At 41.9% G+C, this 18,179-nt stretch overlaps 3 protein-coding genes across 7 annotated transcripts in view; all 3 read right to left on the reverse strand.

The window, feature by feature from the left end:
* Nucleotides 1–1,246, reverse strand: part of baiap2l2b (BAR/IMD domain containing adaptor protein 2 like 2b) — a 9,321-nt gene extending 8,075 nt beyond the window's left edge. The window contains exons 1-3 of the mRNA XM_061678520.1: nucleotides 1,165–1,246; nucleotides 993–1,068; nucleotides 482–568 (exon numbers count right to left, since the gene is read on the reverse strand). Of these exons, the coding sequence (XP_061534504.1) occupies nucleotides 482–568; nucleotides 993–1,068; nucleotides 1,165–1,218 (217 nt within the window). The 5' untranslated portion in view covers nucleotides 1,219–1,246. The remainder of the gene's footprint in view (nucleotides 1–481; nucleotides 569–992; nucleotides 1,069–1,164) is intronic.
* Nucleotides 1,247–2,567: 1,321 nt separating this feature from the next.
* The window catches only part of LOC133403562 (extracellular serine/threonine protein kinase FAM20C-like), a 45,412-nt gene continuing 29,800 nt past the window's right edge, over nucleotides 2,568–18,179 (reverse strand). The window contains exons 11-13 of the mRNA XM_061678518.1: nucleotides 3,754–3,835; nucleotides 3,619–3,678; nucleotides 2,568–2,836 (exon numbers count right to left, since the gene is read on the reverse strand). Coding sequence (XP_061534502.1) covers nucleotides 2,581–2,836; nucleotides 3,619–3,678; nucleotides 3,754–3,835 — 398 coding nt within the window. The 3' untranslated portion in view covers nucleotides 2,568–2,580. The remainder of the gene's footprint in view (nucleotides 2,837–3,618; nucleotides 3,679–3,753; nucleotides 3,836–18,179) is intronic.
* Nucleotides 3,760–18,179, reverse strand: part of LOC133403561 (dynein heavy chain domain-containing protein 1-like) — a 32,154-nt gene continuing 17,734 nt past the window's right edge. For 3 of the 5 annotated variants that reach the window (XM_061678517.1, XM_061678513.1, XM_061678512.1), the window contains 19 exons: nucleotides 18,073–18,160; nucleotides 17,771–17,882; nucleotides 17,500–17,686; nucleotides 17,189–17,291; nucleotides 16,828–16,956; nucleotides 16,535–16,726; nucleotides 15,002–15,421; nucleotides 13,567–13,990; nucleotides 13,327–13,434; nucleotides 12,539–12,715; nucleotides 12,275–12,453; nucleotides 10,037–11,023; nucleotides 9,790–9,958; nucleotides 8,810–8,890; nucleotides 7,791–8,010; nucleotides 7,582–7,673; nucleotides 6,938–7,084; nucleotides 6,072–6,688; nucleotides 3,760–4,945 (listed from right to left, as the gene is read on the reverse strand). In XM_061678517.1, the coding sequence (XP_061534501.1) occupies nucleotides 4,586–4,945; nucleotides 6,072–6,688; nucleotides 6,938–7,084; nucleotides 7,582–7,673; nucleotides 7,791–8,010; nucleotides 8,810–8,890; nucleotides 9,790–9,958; nucleotides 10,037–11,023; nucleotides 12,275–12,453; nucleotides 12,539–12,715; nucleotides 13,327–13,434; nucleotides 13,567–13,990; nucleotides 15,002–15,421; nucleotides 16,535–16,726; nucleotides 16,828–16,956; nucleotides 17,189–17,291; nucleotides 17,500–17,686; nucleotides 17,771–17,882; nucleotides 18,073–18,160 (4,792 nt within the window). In that variant the 3' untranslated portion in view covers nucleotides 3,760–4,585. The remainder of the gene's footprint in view (nucleotides 4,946–6,071; nucleotides 6,689–6,937; nucleotides 7,085–7,581; nucleotides 7,674–7,790; nucleotides 8,011–8,809; nucleotides 8,891–9,789; nucleotides 9,959–10,036; nucleotides 11,024–12,274; nucleotides 12,454–12,538; nucleotides 12,716–13,326; nucleotides 13,435–13,566; nucleotides 13,991–15,001; nucleotides 15,422–16,534; nucleotides 16,727–16,827; nucleotides 16,957–17,188; nucleotides 17,292–17,499; nucleotides 17,687–17,770; nucleotides 17,883–18,072; nucleotides 18,161–18,179) is intronic. The other 2 variants (XM_061678516.1, XM_061678515.1) reach the window with 2 other exon arrangements.

An 18,179-nucleotide genomic window follows, 5' to 3' on the forward strand; every position in this document is an offset into this window, starting at 1 on the left:
TGTTAACAAGTAACCTGGAGAAAGAAGTATGACATACTTTGCAAAGAAAAATTTTTTTTTTTAATTCATTCAATCATAAAAATGCCTAACAAAATGGTAAGATGAACGAAAACAATGTGCTGCTGGTGAGGACACGGGTAGACTGGAACTGACAGAGTGAGCATGTCTGAAATAAGGCTGCCCCCATCAATAATTTAGCATGTGTCACCCCATAGGACCGCTTGTCAAGCTGCGGTGCTCTGACCTTCTCAAGTTATCTAAAGTAGAACAAGCACGTGCGCTCTAATGAACGAAACCAACGACGTGGGACTGACTAAAACGACAGGTCCCAGCAGTCATGATGTAAGTGACACTAGTGGAAAATACTGTAGGCACTCATGCACTCAAAAAGTGCACAGTTCAGACAGGATAAAGTGGGTAAACAAACTGTTACCATTCTGACAATGAATTTTTGTTGATAACTACTACCCTAATCACTTACCAAGAGAGTGAGAAGATAGTGTGTGAATCGCCTGGTCTCCCATTTTGGCTACAGCACTGAAGTAGGCCTCACTACAAACAGCTAATGCTGTAAAAACACAGAAAACAAATATAATTCCATGTTGCAAACTCTCAGAACATTACTACAAACTTATAACTTGAGTAGTAAGAATAAAATAGTATTCATTTGGCTGCACAACTTTTTTATAGCACTTGTCCTCATCAGGGTCGTGGGTAAGCAATTTTTTCAATGAACCTAACATGCATGTTTTTGAAATGTGGGAGGATGCTGTTGTATCCGGATAACACCAGAAAATACCAACTTGCACACAGAAAGGCCAGAGCTGCAGAATTGTGAGGCAGATGTGCTAACCACTACCACAGCATCACACACATCAAGCAGACACCTGGGAACCGTTTTAAACTATGGCATAAATACATATGTATTCATTAGAATATATTTTTTAAATGTCTTCTGTGTTGCACTCATTCATACACTCGCGCACAATAACCTTGAAAAGCTTTGACATAGCTGTTACCCAAAGCAACAAGCTTCTGAAGGCCTGGGTTGAAATGTTCCATCAGGTTCTGGAGTAACACACACAAGCATGAACAGATGCGCGTTCTGCTCTCAAGTCGAAGCCAAAATGTGTTACATAGACAGAAACCAAGGTTGGTACTCACGGAATAGACAGATAAGGTGGATCTGTGCAGCTGGTCACTGCTGGTTCCTGACATGGTGCCCGACGGTAGAGCAAATATGAAAGTCAAATATGTAAGAGCTGCAAGAGAGGACAGCGGGGGACAGAACAAGTATAAGGAGTCAGTATGCCCATTCAAACTTGCGCAGTTCCTCTGGGGTGCCAGCGTCCTCAAGCGCCAAAAGTCACCTTTACCTCAATTCTACTTGCTTCTGAATGGTCCAAAGACTGAACACCTGTCTTATACACTCAAGCTTTAAAAAAAATAATAATAATAATAAAAAATGAGAATTTTTCTGCCCTTGCGATGAAAATTCAGCTAAGCCTCTGGATTAGATTGGGCAAGCAGTCGAAGGCTAGAGAAGAGGGAGAAGGTGTCATCGATATGAGCTGCCAGGTGAATTATTGATTTGGATTCCTGAAAGAAAAGGAGGCAGAGGACAGCCAGCGGGCCAACGAGCTGCAACGCAGACTCATTAAGTATTGTTATGAAAAGTACTGACTTTAATATACGCTTGTACACATAAGAATGGCAGTAACAGTGCTTAAAGAGCAACTATTTCAAATTTGTAGCTTTCAAACCACATTTTAAGCCTTTATAAAGCAACGTAAAATACTTAACCACAGAAAATGTTTGCTGTATTTTAATTTGTTCCATGACCACAATCATAAGTGAAAACACTCATATCTCAAAACATATTACAAGACTGAAAGGAATAGAAAAGGCAATACATTCCAACCCCACACTGTGCTCATGTTGGTGTCTGCACCTTGGCTACCAGGTGGCGGTATTCTACAACCATACAGACTCTTAAAGAGTCTGCTTAGTAAACTGCAGTAATATGAAGTTGTTTTGTGTGTGTGTGTGTGTGTGTGTGTGTAGAGGATAAAGAATGAGTATCATTATATTATCTTTCTACATGTGTGGCTGCACCATTTGTGTTCAAATATCTGTTGCTTACAGAATTATAACATCAATGCGAGTCTTCTTAGCCTGTCTATGGTGTTTTGCATTGTGTGTTAGCAGTAAGCTGGTGACGTTCCTAGGGCTAAATAATATGGTTGTTGTAAATACACATATAATTTTCTTTGTATTGTGTTCTATATGACAGTAAACCTCAACTGAGAGGGTCAATAAACAGCTTGAAATCTCTTTTTTGAAGAGTTGTTCAGTTTCTGCCAAACTGCTTCAAGTTGTGAAATGAGTTGAGTTGGCTGTCACGATCTAATGTCCATATCAAAAATGTTTGCTCATAAGTCAAAGCAAAAAAATCGGCAGAGATACAGCGTCGTATCTAGAAAACTTGTGAAGAGAAAGCAGTGAAGTGAAAAAGTTGTGTCACTTGTAAGTCAGAACACCACTGTATCAGATCATCAGGGGCAGGACGGCTAGACACGTCTACATGTCCTTCTGTTGGCCGATGTCGTCGTAAATGACCTTTTCACCGCCGCCCTCAGTCTGCTTCTCCACGCAACGACTCACGGCATTCAGCACGGTTTTCAGGCGCCGATCGAGGGCATCAAGGTGGGGCTCAGTCAGCAGCGGGGCTACGCCCTGTAGGGGGTCATGGAAAAGCGAGGCCCGCATGACGTCGCTGAGGCGATACTGAGGCAGGGAAAGCAGGCGCAGGCGTAGCCAGGTGGAACGACGGATTCTAGAAAAAGGGCAAGGGAAAGAGAGGAAAGCAGAAACTGGTGTCACACTTTGTAGTGGAACCTCTAAAGCACTGATTCCCAACCCCAAGAGATCATCAAGTGTACTGCGGGAAATTATCTTTCAATTGTAATTTTCACCAAAAACTATCAATTGTTTACTACAAGTAATATATCTTTAATCATCTATCTATGACAGCATCGTATACTTACAGGCAGAAGAATTAACTTCTCTTCCCACGCAAATCCTGCACGCAAGCATGTAGCAATGGAGATTCAAACCCAGATCATCTGACTTTAAGGCAGACATGAAAATGACTATCCCTTCGCTTGTCCTTTAGGGTCATGGGTGAGCTGGAACCTACCCAAGTTGACTTGTACAGTCAATCAAACAACCATCGACAATCACATTTACGCCCATGGACGAGTTAAAGACTTCAATAAACCTAACAAGCAAGTTATGTGGGAGGAAGCCCGGAAGCACTCCGGAAAACCAAGCATGCATGCAAGGGAGAACATGCAAACTCCACACAGGAAGGCCTGAACTAAGATTTGAAGCTAGAACCTCAGAACTGGGAGGCAGAAGTGCTAACTGTAAATCATCTGTGCTGCACCTGGAACAGATTACTTGGAAATCTAAACAAATTAAGGTCTATCCAGCACCCCTCAATGGATTGTGATTAACATTCACAGATTCCACTGGAATTTAAAAAGGTCTGTTTCAAAGCAGAGGTAAAAGGGGACAATTACAGCACAAAAGCAATAATAAATTGCATATTTGTACCTGCAACACTGCTCTAATGGCACCAAGATGGACGGCTCGTCTTTGGAGTGACGCCCGAATCTGCATCGACAGGACAGCGACAACATAAAGTCGCTTGGACAAACAGTGCAGGCATGTTTGAAATACTGTACTCACGCCCGGCCGTTGTCAAGGTGCAGCAGGAAAGTGTTGTTGCCAAACTTCTCAAACGTTTCGTAGTGGTGTCTGTCCATGTTGCCTAGAGGATGAGTCAGAAGGGCAGGAAGTCATCATACTGTTACTAACGAACCGCAGACTTTTAAAAAAGACAAATTTATGGTTAGTGAACTCGAGAGAAGTGAAATATGGAAGAGGAGGAATAGGTGGTAGTAGATGGTCCAAACACAGCTAACAGAAGGTTTCAATTCTATCAGCAACCTGTGAAGTTACAAGGGTCTATTACACCAGACTTAGATGATGAATCAGACAAACGGAGCAAGATTTTATTAATCATTATTTGAATGAGTTATGGGATGACGTTTCAGATTTAAATCCGTGACAGTCCAGTTAGAGGTTCGGTGTTGTCTCTACTTGTGATAAATCAAACAAAATGGTCATCAGTTATCACTACGACAAGACAAGCTTTTTAATGAAAACGCAACATGGACACGTTATCTTAAGAGCTAGTATGCCAACACCACATTCATACATTTGTGTTTGAATACATAATATTGTACAAAAATAATCAGAATATCAATTAAACAATTCAATGAAGAATTCTGTAAAAGCCTGTAGGTTTCCACCTTGTTCTGTGTAAATCGCGGCAACACGAAATGAGAGTTAACTATTCAGTTTTCCTTTGGTGGTACGATGGGAGGCGCTACGTTTACCACCCACTTCTCCCACCCTGTTGGGTTAAAAGAAGTTGTGGGGGAAAATTCTCTTTCTACTGTTACTCCTCAGATCCAGCGATTTTGCGGGATCTCTGTGTGAAAAGCTGGTAATAACCCTATGCGTCAAAAAGTCTACTCACTAGCCGAACCTTCCGCAAACTACACAAAGAAGGCTCTAACGCAGTAGGAAGCGGAACTGTTGTGACTACGTTAAAGCCATCTCGCCCCTCCGCTCCAGTGTCCAAGTCCTCCAGATAAATCGGACAATGATAGACTTGATCGAAGTTGTGTGAACGAGGGACGTGTGCGTCTTTCACTTGTGCCCTGATGCAAATGAGAGGCATGGAGCAGGGCTGAGGGGAGAGTGTGTTTTCTAAGGCAGCCCTCTGCACATCCCACGATGCTCCTCTTAGCTCCAGGTCACACAAATACACTATATCCTTTGGAAGTGGGGTGAATAATGGATCGTCACGAACCTGGAAGGATGAAAAGACTTTTGGTTATCCATTCAATTGTGAAAAGTGATAGCATTGCAAAATTTAAGCAAGAATCCTAAATGATTTTTGAAGGAAATCAGAGGTAAGATGGTCAAGCTAAACTGAGTTTGATATCACTTTTTAACTCCTCTTAAAACGTATTCCTTTTTCTTCTACTGAAAGAAAATAAAGGTGCATCTCAGTAATTCTGAATATCATACAAAAGTACATTTATTTTAGTGGATCAATTTAAAAAGTGAAACTTATACATGCCACAGTTTCATGAAACATCAGAAAATACATACTTTTCTACCTAATTGTTGCATTAACAATATTGTAAAATCAAATTTTAATTTTTTGAGGTGAATTTGCTGTTTTCGTTAGCTGTAAGCTATAGTCATCAAAATTATTAAAAAAATAAAATCATGAAATCTCTCTCTCTGGGGTGGGCTTCCAACCACAACGACCAAGATCTATGCACTGAGGACAGCAAGAAGAGTGATTGTGTGTTTTGGAGCTTGTGTTTTTTTTTTGTTTTTTTTCCACACTGGCGCCCACAAAACGTCCTCGATTAAGTCGATCTCGGCGATCATCACCTTAGCGCCGACTATAAAAAGTCATTCAACCCCTAATTAGGTGTTGTCTTGGTCTCACGATGTCAAAATGTGAACAGCAAGATAAAGAGGCGTAATAAAATATCAATTCTAATTGAATCAAGAAATGACTTGACTGAGTCACGATCAAACACCAGTTGTGAAATTTGCTGTTCAGCGTCTTTTTCAAGAACAGCAAGTTGTGCAAAGAGTACTGAAACATTGAATCGTTAGACGTACATTCAAAAGTTTAGAAACTGTCAAATTGAGTTGACCTGTAAAGATCACAGTGCATTTTTGGTTAATCCAGAAATTTCATCCAACAGCCGAATATCTCTAACTTTTTATAAGCACTGCAGGGCATTACTGTTTGTGTGCTATTAGTTTTAAGAAAACTGTGTTTGTCCATTGTTGTGACTTAAGGATCAGATCACATTTTTTTCAGAAATCCAGGAAATTCAATTGGGTTCACATATTTTTTCTTGCAACGTTAAAATCTGCTTCAGTATCATTTCACCGTCAATTAGCATTACCTCAAGGCGCAGATTGATATCACTGATGTACTTGTGATGCGCTTGAGCGGCCTTTCTCATTAGCGCCACCAGAAAGCCCTTGGCATTGGAGAAAGCAGACAGTCGGTAAGCGGCGCGAGGTGCTGAAGTGTTGTCGCGCCACAGGTAAGAGCTGAGGAGCTCTGCCCGTCTCTGCAAACGCGACAATGTGGTGAGCGTGGAGAGGGACAGGAAGGTCGTCGTTACGTAACGAAGTGGCTGTCGGAGCCGAGAGAGCAGCAAGGACACAGAGACGCTCAGCTCATGCCACTCGGTCAGGAGGAAGTCATACAGGGGACTTTGGAAAACAGCTCCGGCATTTCTTAATCGGGTTTCGTTTTGATGTGTGAGGTAATCCTGCAGCGCATGCAGTTTCTCACTAGCCAGACTAAATTCTGGCAGCGTCGCCAACACACTGCTGCAAACTGCAGCTAATCCTGGGGGAGTCTGGGAGGCCTGGAGCATCTTGTTCAGATTGTCACTGTTGATTTTCTCTATTTCAGCTTCCACGTCAGCACTGAAACCCAAGAGAAGTGGCTCGCTGACGTCCACAGAGTGCAGCAGCTGTCGATCCAACATTCGTAGGAGTTTGGCAAAATCTAGGGGCATGAAAAAAAACATACTTAATTCAAAATTAAAACTTCTTTTGTCATTTTCTTTTTTCTATGGGCGAGGGGGGGGGATTAATTAAAATTAGAAAATGGAATATTGTGGAAAAAAAATGTACGATTTTATCTTCAGGGCCTAGTTGACTGACAGACACGCTGTGGATGCTAGCGCAGTTGCTAATGCTGTCATGCAACATATTCTTCTACTTCACAGAATAATTGCAAACTGGGTTGCATTACCACAGTGCTCAGTGCTGCTGATGACATTGGCGAGGATGTGCGGTCCGCTGGCCAGAGGTGGTGCTTTGCTGAAGCAGGTTTCTGCAGTGTTCCGCACCACCTCTGAATCCGCAGACTCCAGAACATGACCGCCATGCACAAGGTTGACTAGAAATTGAAATTAAAAAAAATAGTAATCTGCTTAAACCATCACAGTGAGTCAACTTGATCAAAGCTTGGAACAAGGGCCGTCAGCGATATAATTCAAGACAACCTCTTACACACTACTGAAATGCTTTCCCACTCACTAAATGTTATTTTCGCCCACACACTTTACTAAAATGCTCTCTCAATCACATAAATTATTTTCACTCACATACACTACTGACCCGCTGTCACACAACCACAGAAATGCTCTCATCCAAATTATATTTTTTTCCCCCATACACACAAAACGCTGTCACACATACTGACATTTTTTTAACTACTACTATCTACTAAAACACTTGCACACATACCGCTATTTTTCTTCGCTCAATTTCACAATTTATATACTTTAATGTATACATTTGACTGCGAGACAGAAAAGAATTTCAGTAGTGTGAGAGAGGTAATACCAAATCCCTCCCATCATACAGTAGCTTGGGCTGCTCATGTCGCATTACCTGCTATGTATTGTAAAGCTTTAGTCTTGTCCTGGCACAGACTAGCGGAAGAAAAGAGTGCATTCACCAAAGCTAGAAGGTCTGACTGGCTCCTTAAAGTAGAAATAAATGAGGGGGAAAAAAACAAATCCTTGAAGATGCCTATATTTTCAAATTCATCGTGACATAATCGTCAGCCTACTTAGTCACAACAAGTTTGGAGTTCTCACCAGCTGTAGATTCTTGCCTGGCCCAAGTATTTGTAGGCCTCTCTTTGTAGCAACACAGAGTGAAACGCTGCACAGCGCAGAAGCAGCTCCGAGTTGTCGGCCACGCTCCCCGACTGACGTTGAGCGACGGACGATAAATATTGCAAAGAGCAGCTCAGCTCTTCCTTCACATTCCAGGAGGAGTCACAAACCAGAGGCAGGCCACGCATTCGCACTGACGCTGGATTAAATTGATATAGCCTCATCGTTATTACATGCAACATGAGCAAGCATAATTTTAAATGTGCCAATAGAATAAACTGGGGAAAAAATTATACACAAAGGAACAACAATCTACAGAATACACAGTGCTAAAATCTATGTTAAGAGGGGGACGCACATACAGTAAGTAAATAGGCGCAATATTCAGATGTCTCTGCAAGTTTATCCTGAGTGATTATTCTGTGGTGCTGGGTGTGTTAAGAATTATTTTTCCTCCCTGAGCTGCTGGAAAAATGTTCGGGGCCGACGATCACAATGTTAAACCACAATGTTAGGCCACGAATCCTGTGATTGTGATGTGAAACGGAATGAATGAACTTGAAGCTTGCGCGATTGCTCCACATAAGTTGAGGAGCAACTAGGACGTGTTGATTATTTTCAACCAAAACACCAAAAAAAACACCAAAAAAAAATTTAAGAGCTTATAACCGCCAAGTAGTTACCAGATAACAGTTGCTGTAGCTTAGCTGCTTGTATTTCTTCTACTATAATTCTAGGCGCCGTGTGGCACCATGGCCTGTCACAGGTCAGTATTGGTATTATGACAGATAACAGGTTCAGGGGAGGAGAGTGGTGATTTTTGGAGCGATACCGGATCATTATGTGTGTGGTGTGCTGTGTTGGTCACCTCGAGTACACCGCACGACAAGGGGAGTAAGCCTGATACATCTGTGGATTTTTGGGGGGGTTTTCTCACATTTAAAAAAAAGTTGAATAGGTCACCACAAGGGGGAGAAGCGATAAATTGAAAAACCTACCAGGTAGGAAGGACTGAGTGGATTCTTCAGTTAGAAACCATAGTCGAAAGTCTGGGTGAGGACTTTTCATGTCGGTTGCTGCTGAGGGACGGTTAAGAGGCGCCGTTAATTTGAATATATAGGGTGTCCAAAAAAGTCACTATACAGTTATTTTTTTCTATTTTGTTTTAGGTATCATTCGGACAGATGCTAGGTCGTCAGCATTTAACAGCTTAGTCATTGCAGATTTTGTCAGCATATCATTCCCTTGTCCACGTTTCACATATTGACATGTGCAGCGTTGCAAAATTGCTGCCTGACAAGAGGTTTTTCTGTCCCCGACTGCAGTTCAGCTTTATGGCCGTCACACTGATCTAATGCGTTTCAATTTACGTTATAAATGACAAGTTTCTCATTCTGTTCTGTTGACAAACCACACAGCAAAAGGTCTGCTACTACCACAATTGATGAAAACCCCAAACTCTTAGGGCAGGTGTTCACGCAAAGCCAGAGAAAGTCTATCTGGAGGGCTGGACTAGAACTCAAGCAAGAATAAAAGCTTGATTCAGCGGATGCTTTGGAGAGTGATGTGTTACCTGTACTGACATCCAGTTGTTCATACGCTTCAAGCGGAAGATTATGATGACAAACAAGCTGAAGCATATTGTACTACATGTCTGGAAATTGTGACTCCGATAAAGCTTCTCAAAATGGCGCTGAACTGCAGTTGGGGACAGAAAAACATCTTGCACTGCGGAATTTTTCAGTGCTGCTCCAATGTCAATTGCCGGGCCATGGGCAAGACAATGATATGCTTACAAAAACTGCAAAGCCTTAGCTGTCAAATGCTGATCACCCCACATCTGTCGGAATGGTACCTAAAAAAAAATTTAAAAAAATAAAATAAAATAGAAAAAAGGAAGTGTTAAAAATGTCCTCTTAAACTTTTTGTTTAAACTTTCCAACTTCTTTGAACGTCTGCCACACAAGACACCCCTTACCTCCGAAAGGGGAAAACAGCTGATTGAAACAGGCCACTAGTTTAGCATTCCAATGCTCCAACAGGTGACAGTTATTAAAAACCAACCAGTGACCATCTCTGAGTGCTTTTTCCAGAGTGAAGATGATGAAGTTACTATCACAAAGTCCTCCAACGGAAATGACTTTCACCTGCACCATAAATATACATTCTTTAGAAGAAGAAGAAAAAATCTAATGTATATATTTCATGAAACCAGTTATCCTTACTTCCTTTATATCAGTAGCCTTGGAGGCCAAGAGCTTCACTAAGTGGAGAGGCTGAATACTTGTCCACTTGTCTTTTGATGGACAAGGCCATGTGAGGATGATAGGTCCCTCGTGTTCCACAAGAAATGTGTAAAGACCCCCCGGGTTCCCACAGTGAGGAACTGACGTGTGGCGTGGTAGGCGAAACTGGCAGGCCGCCATGGCCTCAGCTAGCTCCCCTGTGGAGTGCGGGCGCAGGGTCTTCGAGAGGAGAGCCCGCTGCATCAAGGAAAGATGGGAGTGAGATCCGCAGGGAACCGGTCCTCCTACGACTGAGGAAGGCACGTCCAGGAACTCTTGCCACTCCTTGTGTGAAGAGGTCAGTGAGTCAGTCAGCCCTTTAAAGGCTGGAATTTTCTCTAAACAGAGGAGGTCAGAGTCAACCTGAGGGTATATCCAATTATCTTTTGAGGAATGTGGATCTTGAGGAGCAAAAATATCTTTTAATCCCACAAGGAAAGATGTCCTCTCCGGTGGAGAGCAGATTTGGTTGGTCTGCATCTCAGCCAAAGTTACCAACAGCTTGAAAACCATACTGTGGCTTCTAAAGAGACATGGCCTATAGTAGAACATCAATTTTGCCACCATCTTGTTCCTTATCGCTGGTATTACTCCCCCTATCACCTTCCCGGTGGCATATGATACAAGTCTGCTAACCTTCTCTGCGAAGGCCTCCTGCATCACTGTAATGAAGCCAGATAATGAAAAGTAATAGGTAGGGGAAAGGCGGGAGACCTCCTGCAAAGCCTGGTAGAAGAGCCAAGCCAAATATATAAGCTGCTGGGGAGCAGCCAGCAGGGGCTCATGGTACTCCTGCCTCTCATTGACCAGCTGCAACTCAGTCTGTGCAAAAGTAATTGATTCTTGGACCTCAGCCACTTGGGTGAGGAACTCAGGTGCTTGCATTCGTGTGGTGTCGGACTGCAGGATGGAGTCCATCACAGAGTCCTACAAAAAGATTTAGTACAGTCAGTTAAACACGTAGATTTTTTTTTCTGTTTGGGATAGATGTTTTTGCAATGATGTGTGTGGACCTGTGTATATATAACTGTCGCGGGAGACAGTTCGAATACAACAAGGCTGGTGGATGCTAGCAAGTACCCAACTATTTCTCTTAATGGCATTCATATATACAAACATGAACAGGCAGTTATCTTCCGCTTTGATACAAATGGTGTTCACCAAACATATCATTATAACACTGACCGTTAGACAACTCCACGATCACTTTATAACTGAATGGAATATTAATGAGGGTGTTTCAACCCGACGACTCTGGTGGACTGACAAGCTTAAGGGCTCTCCCCTTTTTTGCATTCCAAAAGATATCATTATTTTGGAATGCGAAAAAGATATGTGGTTTTAGGGCATCCTTCGAAGTTGGAGCATAAATTGTTGAGTTTTTCACACAGACATACACGCACACACACACAGACACACACTGGCTAGTGCACCCTAACTAAGCCTTGTTGCATGAACTGATGAAGCCTGCTCGGACGAGAGGCAAAAATACAATAAATAGTTCGGGCTATATGAATTTTAAAAACTGCATATATTTTAATTATACAATTATAGGGGGCGGCATGCTGGCCGACTGGTTAGGACATCTGCCTCGTGGTTCTGAGGACCCGGGTTCAAATCGGGCCTTCCCTGTGTGGAGTTTGCATGTTCTCCCCGTGCCTGTGTGGGTTTTCTCTGGGTACGCCGGTTTCCTCCCACATGCCAAAAACATGCATTCTAGGTTAGTTGAAGACTCCAATTTGCTCGTAGGTGTGAATGGCTGGGCAACCAGTTCAGGGTGTGCCCCGCCTCTCACCCAAAGATAGCTGGGATAAGCTCCCGCACGCCCGCGACTCTCGTGAGGATAAGCAGTATGGAAAATGGATGGATGAATTATAGGGGGAGGAAACTGTCCTCTGTTCCTCAAAGTGGAATAATTGATTTGTTTGTTTTTGAGTAGCTGCCAGTCTGAACTAGAAAATTGGGAATACTGCAAATTTCATTGTGCTTTTATCCGAGTCTGAGTGTACATGAATAGATTATATTAGCTCCATTCGAGCAAGAATTGATTCAGCTAAAAGCTGCCAAATGACTGATAGCTATATAGGGTACAAACGTGAGTGATGCCAACATCTAACAATTGACAATGATTTCAAATTGTGACAGAATATTGTTGTACGGTAAATGCCTCTGACTCACCTCCTCTGTGATCAGTTTCCTCTGCAGCAGCTGCTTGTCATTCAGCATCTGGAGGTGTTGAATCAGCAGCACTTTGCACTCAGACTGCAGTAGCTGTGTCAGCATGAGCTCCTGGATCTGATCCGAGCTTGGTGACAGGTCAACCACATCCACCTGAGCCAATATGGATGGATGGATGTCTGAGCAGGAAGAAAGCACAATGAGGCATCGTGTAAAAATCCAAGCATTCTTGTCAGGAATGAAATTTGAGCTGTTGCTTCCTACCGGTGCTGAGGAGTCTGGTAGGATAGTGGGTGCTAAGCAAGAGGCAGAAATCAGGGTGTGTCTGGTGAGCAGTCTGTTTTGACCCTGGGGGGCAACTCGCAGCGGGACGGGCCAAAGCAGCGAGAAACTTTGGACTGACTGTTACCCGTTCGATATGAGTAACCAGGACTTTCAAGCCTGCAATAAAAACAGGATATATAGGTGCCACACAAGAAATGAAAGAATTGTACAAAAGTTCATTTCATTCACTACGGGTAGTTCAATTCAAAAAGTAGAAATCATACACAGATTCATTAAAAATGGGAAAATACTTTTCGGATGACCATTTCCTATGGTGAATATTGAGATTTGATTATCTTTATATAACCATCAAAATTATATATTAAAAACCATGAGCTATTAACTTTTTAAATTAAAACACTGCGAAAAAAATAGGTTTTCTCTGATATTCAAATTAATTGAGATGCACTTGTTGTGCATGTCAACTCCAAATCACTTGAGATAGTCACCTTAAATACAGTGGAACCTCTGAAGTCGAACACATTCCGTTCCAGGATGCTCGTCAACCTCCAATGTTTGTTTTATATAAAAAAAACAGGGACGTGTGTGGCACTTTTATACATCGCAAGTCCCATTTCTGATGTCATGCATGACGGCGGTTCGACTTCTGACGTTGTGACTTTCAGAAATCAGGTCGAATTTCCAATTACGAAAAAAAATACGACTTCATGGGCTTTCAAATTTAGAGGTTGTACTGTATGATGATTCCAGTTATCAGTTGCAGTTACCTTTCTCAGCAGCCAGGTCCAACTGGCAGATTAGCTTTGGATCATCACCACAAACCACTATGTCACACTCAAACTCTTTCCCAAGACTGACATCGTCTCCTATTTCGCCTGTAGAACAGATATAGATATGCTTTTTCTTCTGTAGTATTTCATATTGTGATCCCATCCCGACCCGCAATGGTCTCGAATGGGCATAAACTAGCAGCACAAGCACGGTACCACCTTGTTCCCAACACTCACCTGTAATGACCCAATTCTTAGAGTTGATCTCCAGATGATGCTGGGTGTCAGCCAGTAGAGGCCAGTATTTAACCCAACTCCTCCTGCAGCCCCACAGCAGCAGTTTCCGGACTAATCTGGTGAGTGCCGTCTCGTGCGATGGCCACTGTGTCACACCCAACACCCGACACAGAAGAGGCTGCAGTGTCTCGGACAGTGGGACCAGAAAATCAGAGGATGGCTGGGGAGGTGCCGTGTCAGTGGAGGTGAACAGGGAACTTCTGTGGTCTTTGGGGTTCGTGTCGATATTTCCGGTCTGGCACAAAACCCTCCACTTGCTCAGCAATTCGGTGCGTATATCAGCTGCAAAGGGGCCTAAATATGAGATGATGGCAGCCAGGACCATGGCGTCTCCTGGTAAGCATTGTCTCTGCAACTGTGCAACCTGAAGGAAGAAAAGAAAAAAATATTACTGCACACATACAAATACCCAATGTATTGATTATCGAGCAAACGGTTGGCCACTGACATTTCCTTCATCAATTATCGGAAAAATTAACACACTCAACTAATCAATGATGAATAAGAAATTCATCTATCTATATCTACGCTCTCTCTCGGTTACGCCGTCGTTTCCAGCATAAAATACAGCGCGCAAGGGTTGTGCAATAGAGGTCTTTGTGGATCTATCCCAGCTAATCGTAGCTGACAATGTGCTGACTTCTGTAGACAGCAAACTAGTTGCACGATTTTTCCTGCATATAAAATTTGAAGGCAATTGCTTCAGCCTAACTTCAGGCTGATTCCGATTCTAAAATATTTGAAATCATGAAAACGTGTTATCTAACCATGATTGCACAAGTTGGGTGTTGTTTTTAACTGCAATTGTGGTATTATGCCGCGCCTCTGCTGGTTAATTGACAGACAAGCTTTGTATGTCAGGGAGGAGCTAAGTTTGTTCTGCGTTGTAGGTATAAGTTATGGCGACTCTTCGACTCATGTCCATGTACACATGCACTGGAGGTGCATTTTTTGGAAACAAATCATTTTAAATGGTAAAGTTCTAAAATGAGTTTCAAATGATATTAAAATGTTTTCGGATCATAGTTTGTGTTTTTTATGGTTTCAACTATTAATATAGGCAATTATAAAAAAAAAAAAAATTGGTGGGGGGGGGGGGGCGTCAATTACAGTTTTTCGTTTTTCACGGCAGGGCTCCGTCCCACAGATTACTGTAATTATTATGCCAAATACACAGCCAATGTGGCGCCCTTCATGAGATTTTAAATGAAGCACCCCTCATCGGTGATTTACATGCGCTTAAAAAAAAAAAAAAAAAAGTTTTTGTAATTTAATTTTTTTTTTTTTTAAATGTGTGCCCTTAGCATTCGCCTGTATTGCCTAATGGGCGAGCCCGCTCTTCCAACAAAAGATGTTTGTGGATGTTTGTTATTACCTGAGCTTCAGCCCTCCATACTCTTGTGTGTTTCAACAACAGTGCCACAGCATTAGCAGCATTTCTCTCCAGGCACTCAGCTTTGTGTAGTAGTTGCAGTTGCTCATCCAGCAACTTCTGCTCAGGTAGTAGCTGAACATCGAGCTCTGCGAGGCAACGGTTTATTTCCTCCATGTAATCTTTGATCTGCTCAAGTTGATCTTGAGCCCTTATAAGCATTAAGTCCAGCTGTTTCCTGACCATCAGCTGGTATCGCCTAGAGCCGCAATTGTTGACAGCTAGGACCCAGCGGCAGAGAGTCTCGCAGGCCTTGCTTACCTCGCGGACACACTCCGGCACAAACATGGGGTTTTGAATTAACTCACCAAGTTGCAGCATTTGTATATCCGTAAGGCTGTAGAAGTCAAATACTTCCAGGCACTGGGATGAACAAAATAAATACATTATTAATAATAATAATAAAGGCAGTGGCAAATGTTGAGCAAAAGAAAGAGCACTTGTAATTGAAATTCAGTGGCACCTCTCAAGTCAAATGTTTGTAAATTTGTAAAATTGAGACTTAAGACCACAAGTTCGGGGCTTAAAAAGTCTTCTACAGTCCCAAATGCTGTGAATGCATGCATGATGTCAACATTTCACACTAGAGCTGCTCTTAGCATGTGTTTAGCTTTTTCTTTGTTTTCTTGTAGATGTTTGGTGACACTTATGAAAACGTACTAAGAATATACTGTACACACCAGAGGTTACATGAAATCACATCCAGAGCAGCAAGCAATATTATTGGGTATGTCATGTGTCATGCAAGCCAAAGATTTTACCTGCTAGCCACTAGCGGACTTTCAACTGGCTAGCTGCTATTGGAGATGTCAGTTGTTATTAAATATTAACAGCTTGCTTAAATGTACAACAATCAAAGCAATTATAATTATTTTGCATTATTTCCATTATAGTTAGGAGTGAATTTGGTGGTGTATTGTTTAGTACGTCCGCCTCATAGCTTTGAGGTAGGGGTTGGAATCCAGCCTCCGGCCTTCCTGTGTGGAGTTTCACATCTTCTTCTCACATTCCAAAAACATGCATGGCAGGTTCATTGAAGACTCTAAATTGTCCATAGGTGTGAATATGACTGTGAAAGGTTATTTCCTATGTGTGCCTTGTGATTGACTGGTGATCAGTCCACGGTGTACCCTGCCTCTTGTACCCTCCTCCAAAGTCAGCTGGGATAGGCTCCAGCTCACCTGCGACCATAATGAGAACAAGCACTATATATAGCAGTTGAGAATACCTAACTTTATTTATACACTTGCATGTCAAAATAGTAACTAAAATATTGTCACGTTTTATGATGGGATCATTCTGACCTTGAAACTGATTCATTGAATTTACATTATATTCAATTGGAAAATGTCTATATCCATGTATTCAACTTATGAGGTACCACTGTAGTATCATGTTAAAATGTAATGTATTTGTCATGTGTCAAATCTGGTAAACACATAGAATCTATCAGTTCTGAATGCTTTTAAAAGATACCTTATACATGTTACATTGTCCGAACAGTCTTTTTGCATTGTCCCAGCCAGGAGGCCGGTCAAAGAGCAAAAGAACGGCATCCATGACAAGCACCACCCCATCAGGTGGATCTCTGTAGTGGCGAACCTCTTCAAGGTCTAATGGGTCCAGACTATGGAGCACATCGAGTGCTGCTTGAAAAAAGGGTTTAAGCTAAGAAGAAAATTTGAAAATTAACACTATTTCCAAATCAGTTTATGAACTGGCATTGTGTCATCAGTGAGTACTCATAAACAGATATTTTATGTGTTCACCTCATCCTCAGATTCAGTGATCCGGTCTACCAGGATTTGTATCTTTCTCTTCTGTTTAGCACATTTCTTTTCAGCTTTCTGAAGCAAACTCTTCTGGTCATCTATGGCTCCGAGGAGCTCATCCACACGCTGAAAAAAGGAAGCGGGGGGGAGGTGAGCAGAAGGTGAATAGTGAATATCAATACAGTATTTATAATATGCTATGAAACAAGTATTACAGAGTGAAAGTACCGGTAATATATAAAAAAATAATAATAATAATTACGATGATGCATTGGTTGAAACAACAGGCAATATATTTAACCTTTGCACTGGAGTTTATAAATTGTAACCAGTTATGGTTAGACTGTGCATACTTCACCTGCTGTATCTCGGCAACTTTTCCTTGCATTCTAATTAAATCATGTTTGTACTTCATGGCCGTGCTGTCCAGGGCATCCAATTGAGACAGACAAGTGTTAAGTCTATACAAATAAAAAAATTATCATAGATCAGCACTTATTCTAGAGAGCAGAAAAGACACACACACAAATTCTGGGTAAACCACACTAAGGACACAAAGTTCATTGTTGAGATCTTATAGACGTGTTAATCTGTTAATCTAAGATTAACACGTCTCAACACAAATGCTGCATACTGTATTTGCAAAGGTAAAATGAGGAAAACAAATACCTGTTGGATCGGCACTCCAATTCTTTGAACATAACTTTGCAGAGGTAACTAAAGTGAGAAATGAATGCCATATATGTGTAAGGGCTGAAAGGCTGTGCCATTAGAAGGACAGAAGCGTACTGATATGCAGACTGGTGGATTCCTGCCATTGCTACAGCCAGGCCAACTTGTGAGCCTTGCATTTTCACTGAATTAAAGGGGGAAAACCTACAGTTATCTTACCGTCATTGGCAGTTAATAGAAATAAAAGGATGTTTGCCGTATGACTTACAGTTTTGAAAAATGTTTTTCAGGTAGTGAGCAGCAACTTCTGTCAAAGACTGATTGAACCAAGGTTGGTACATCTCCACACAGCAGAGGCCAAGAGCCTTAGTTATTTGTTCCTAGGTGACAAAGTGATGTTTATACCATTAGGCAGCATAAATAAGAACCCGTAATATGTTAGTAGTTCAAGCAAAACACAGCACAGCACAGCGAATTGTACACATATGTGACTATAATATGCACTTTACATAAAACATGTTTTTTTACATGAAATGATACAATGAGTACAAGTTTCAGCAACCCAAACACCTTGCAATCATAGTTTCCACTGCTGGTTGACACAACGGCAGGCATCAACATGAATACGTGCACGTCTCTGAGGTTTTGGCACAAGTACCTATGTTAAAAAGAACATT

The sequence above is a fragment of the Phycodurus eques genome, chromosome 6, assembly GCF_024500275.1.
Source record: "Phycodurus eques isolate BA_2022a chromosome 6, UOR_Pequ_1.1, whole genome shotgun sequence".
In the NCBI taxonomy this organism is placed as follows: domain Eukaryota; kingdom Metazoa; phylum Chordata; class Actinopteri; order Syngnathiformes; family Syngnathidae; genus Phycodurus; species Phycodurus eques.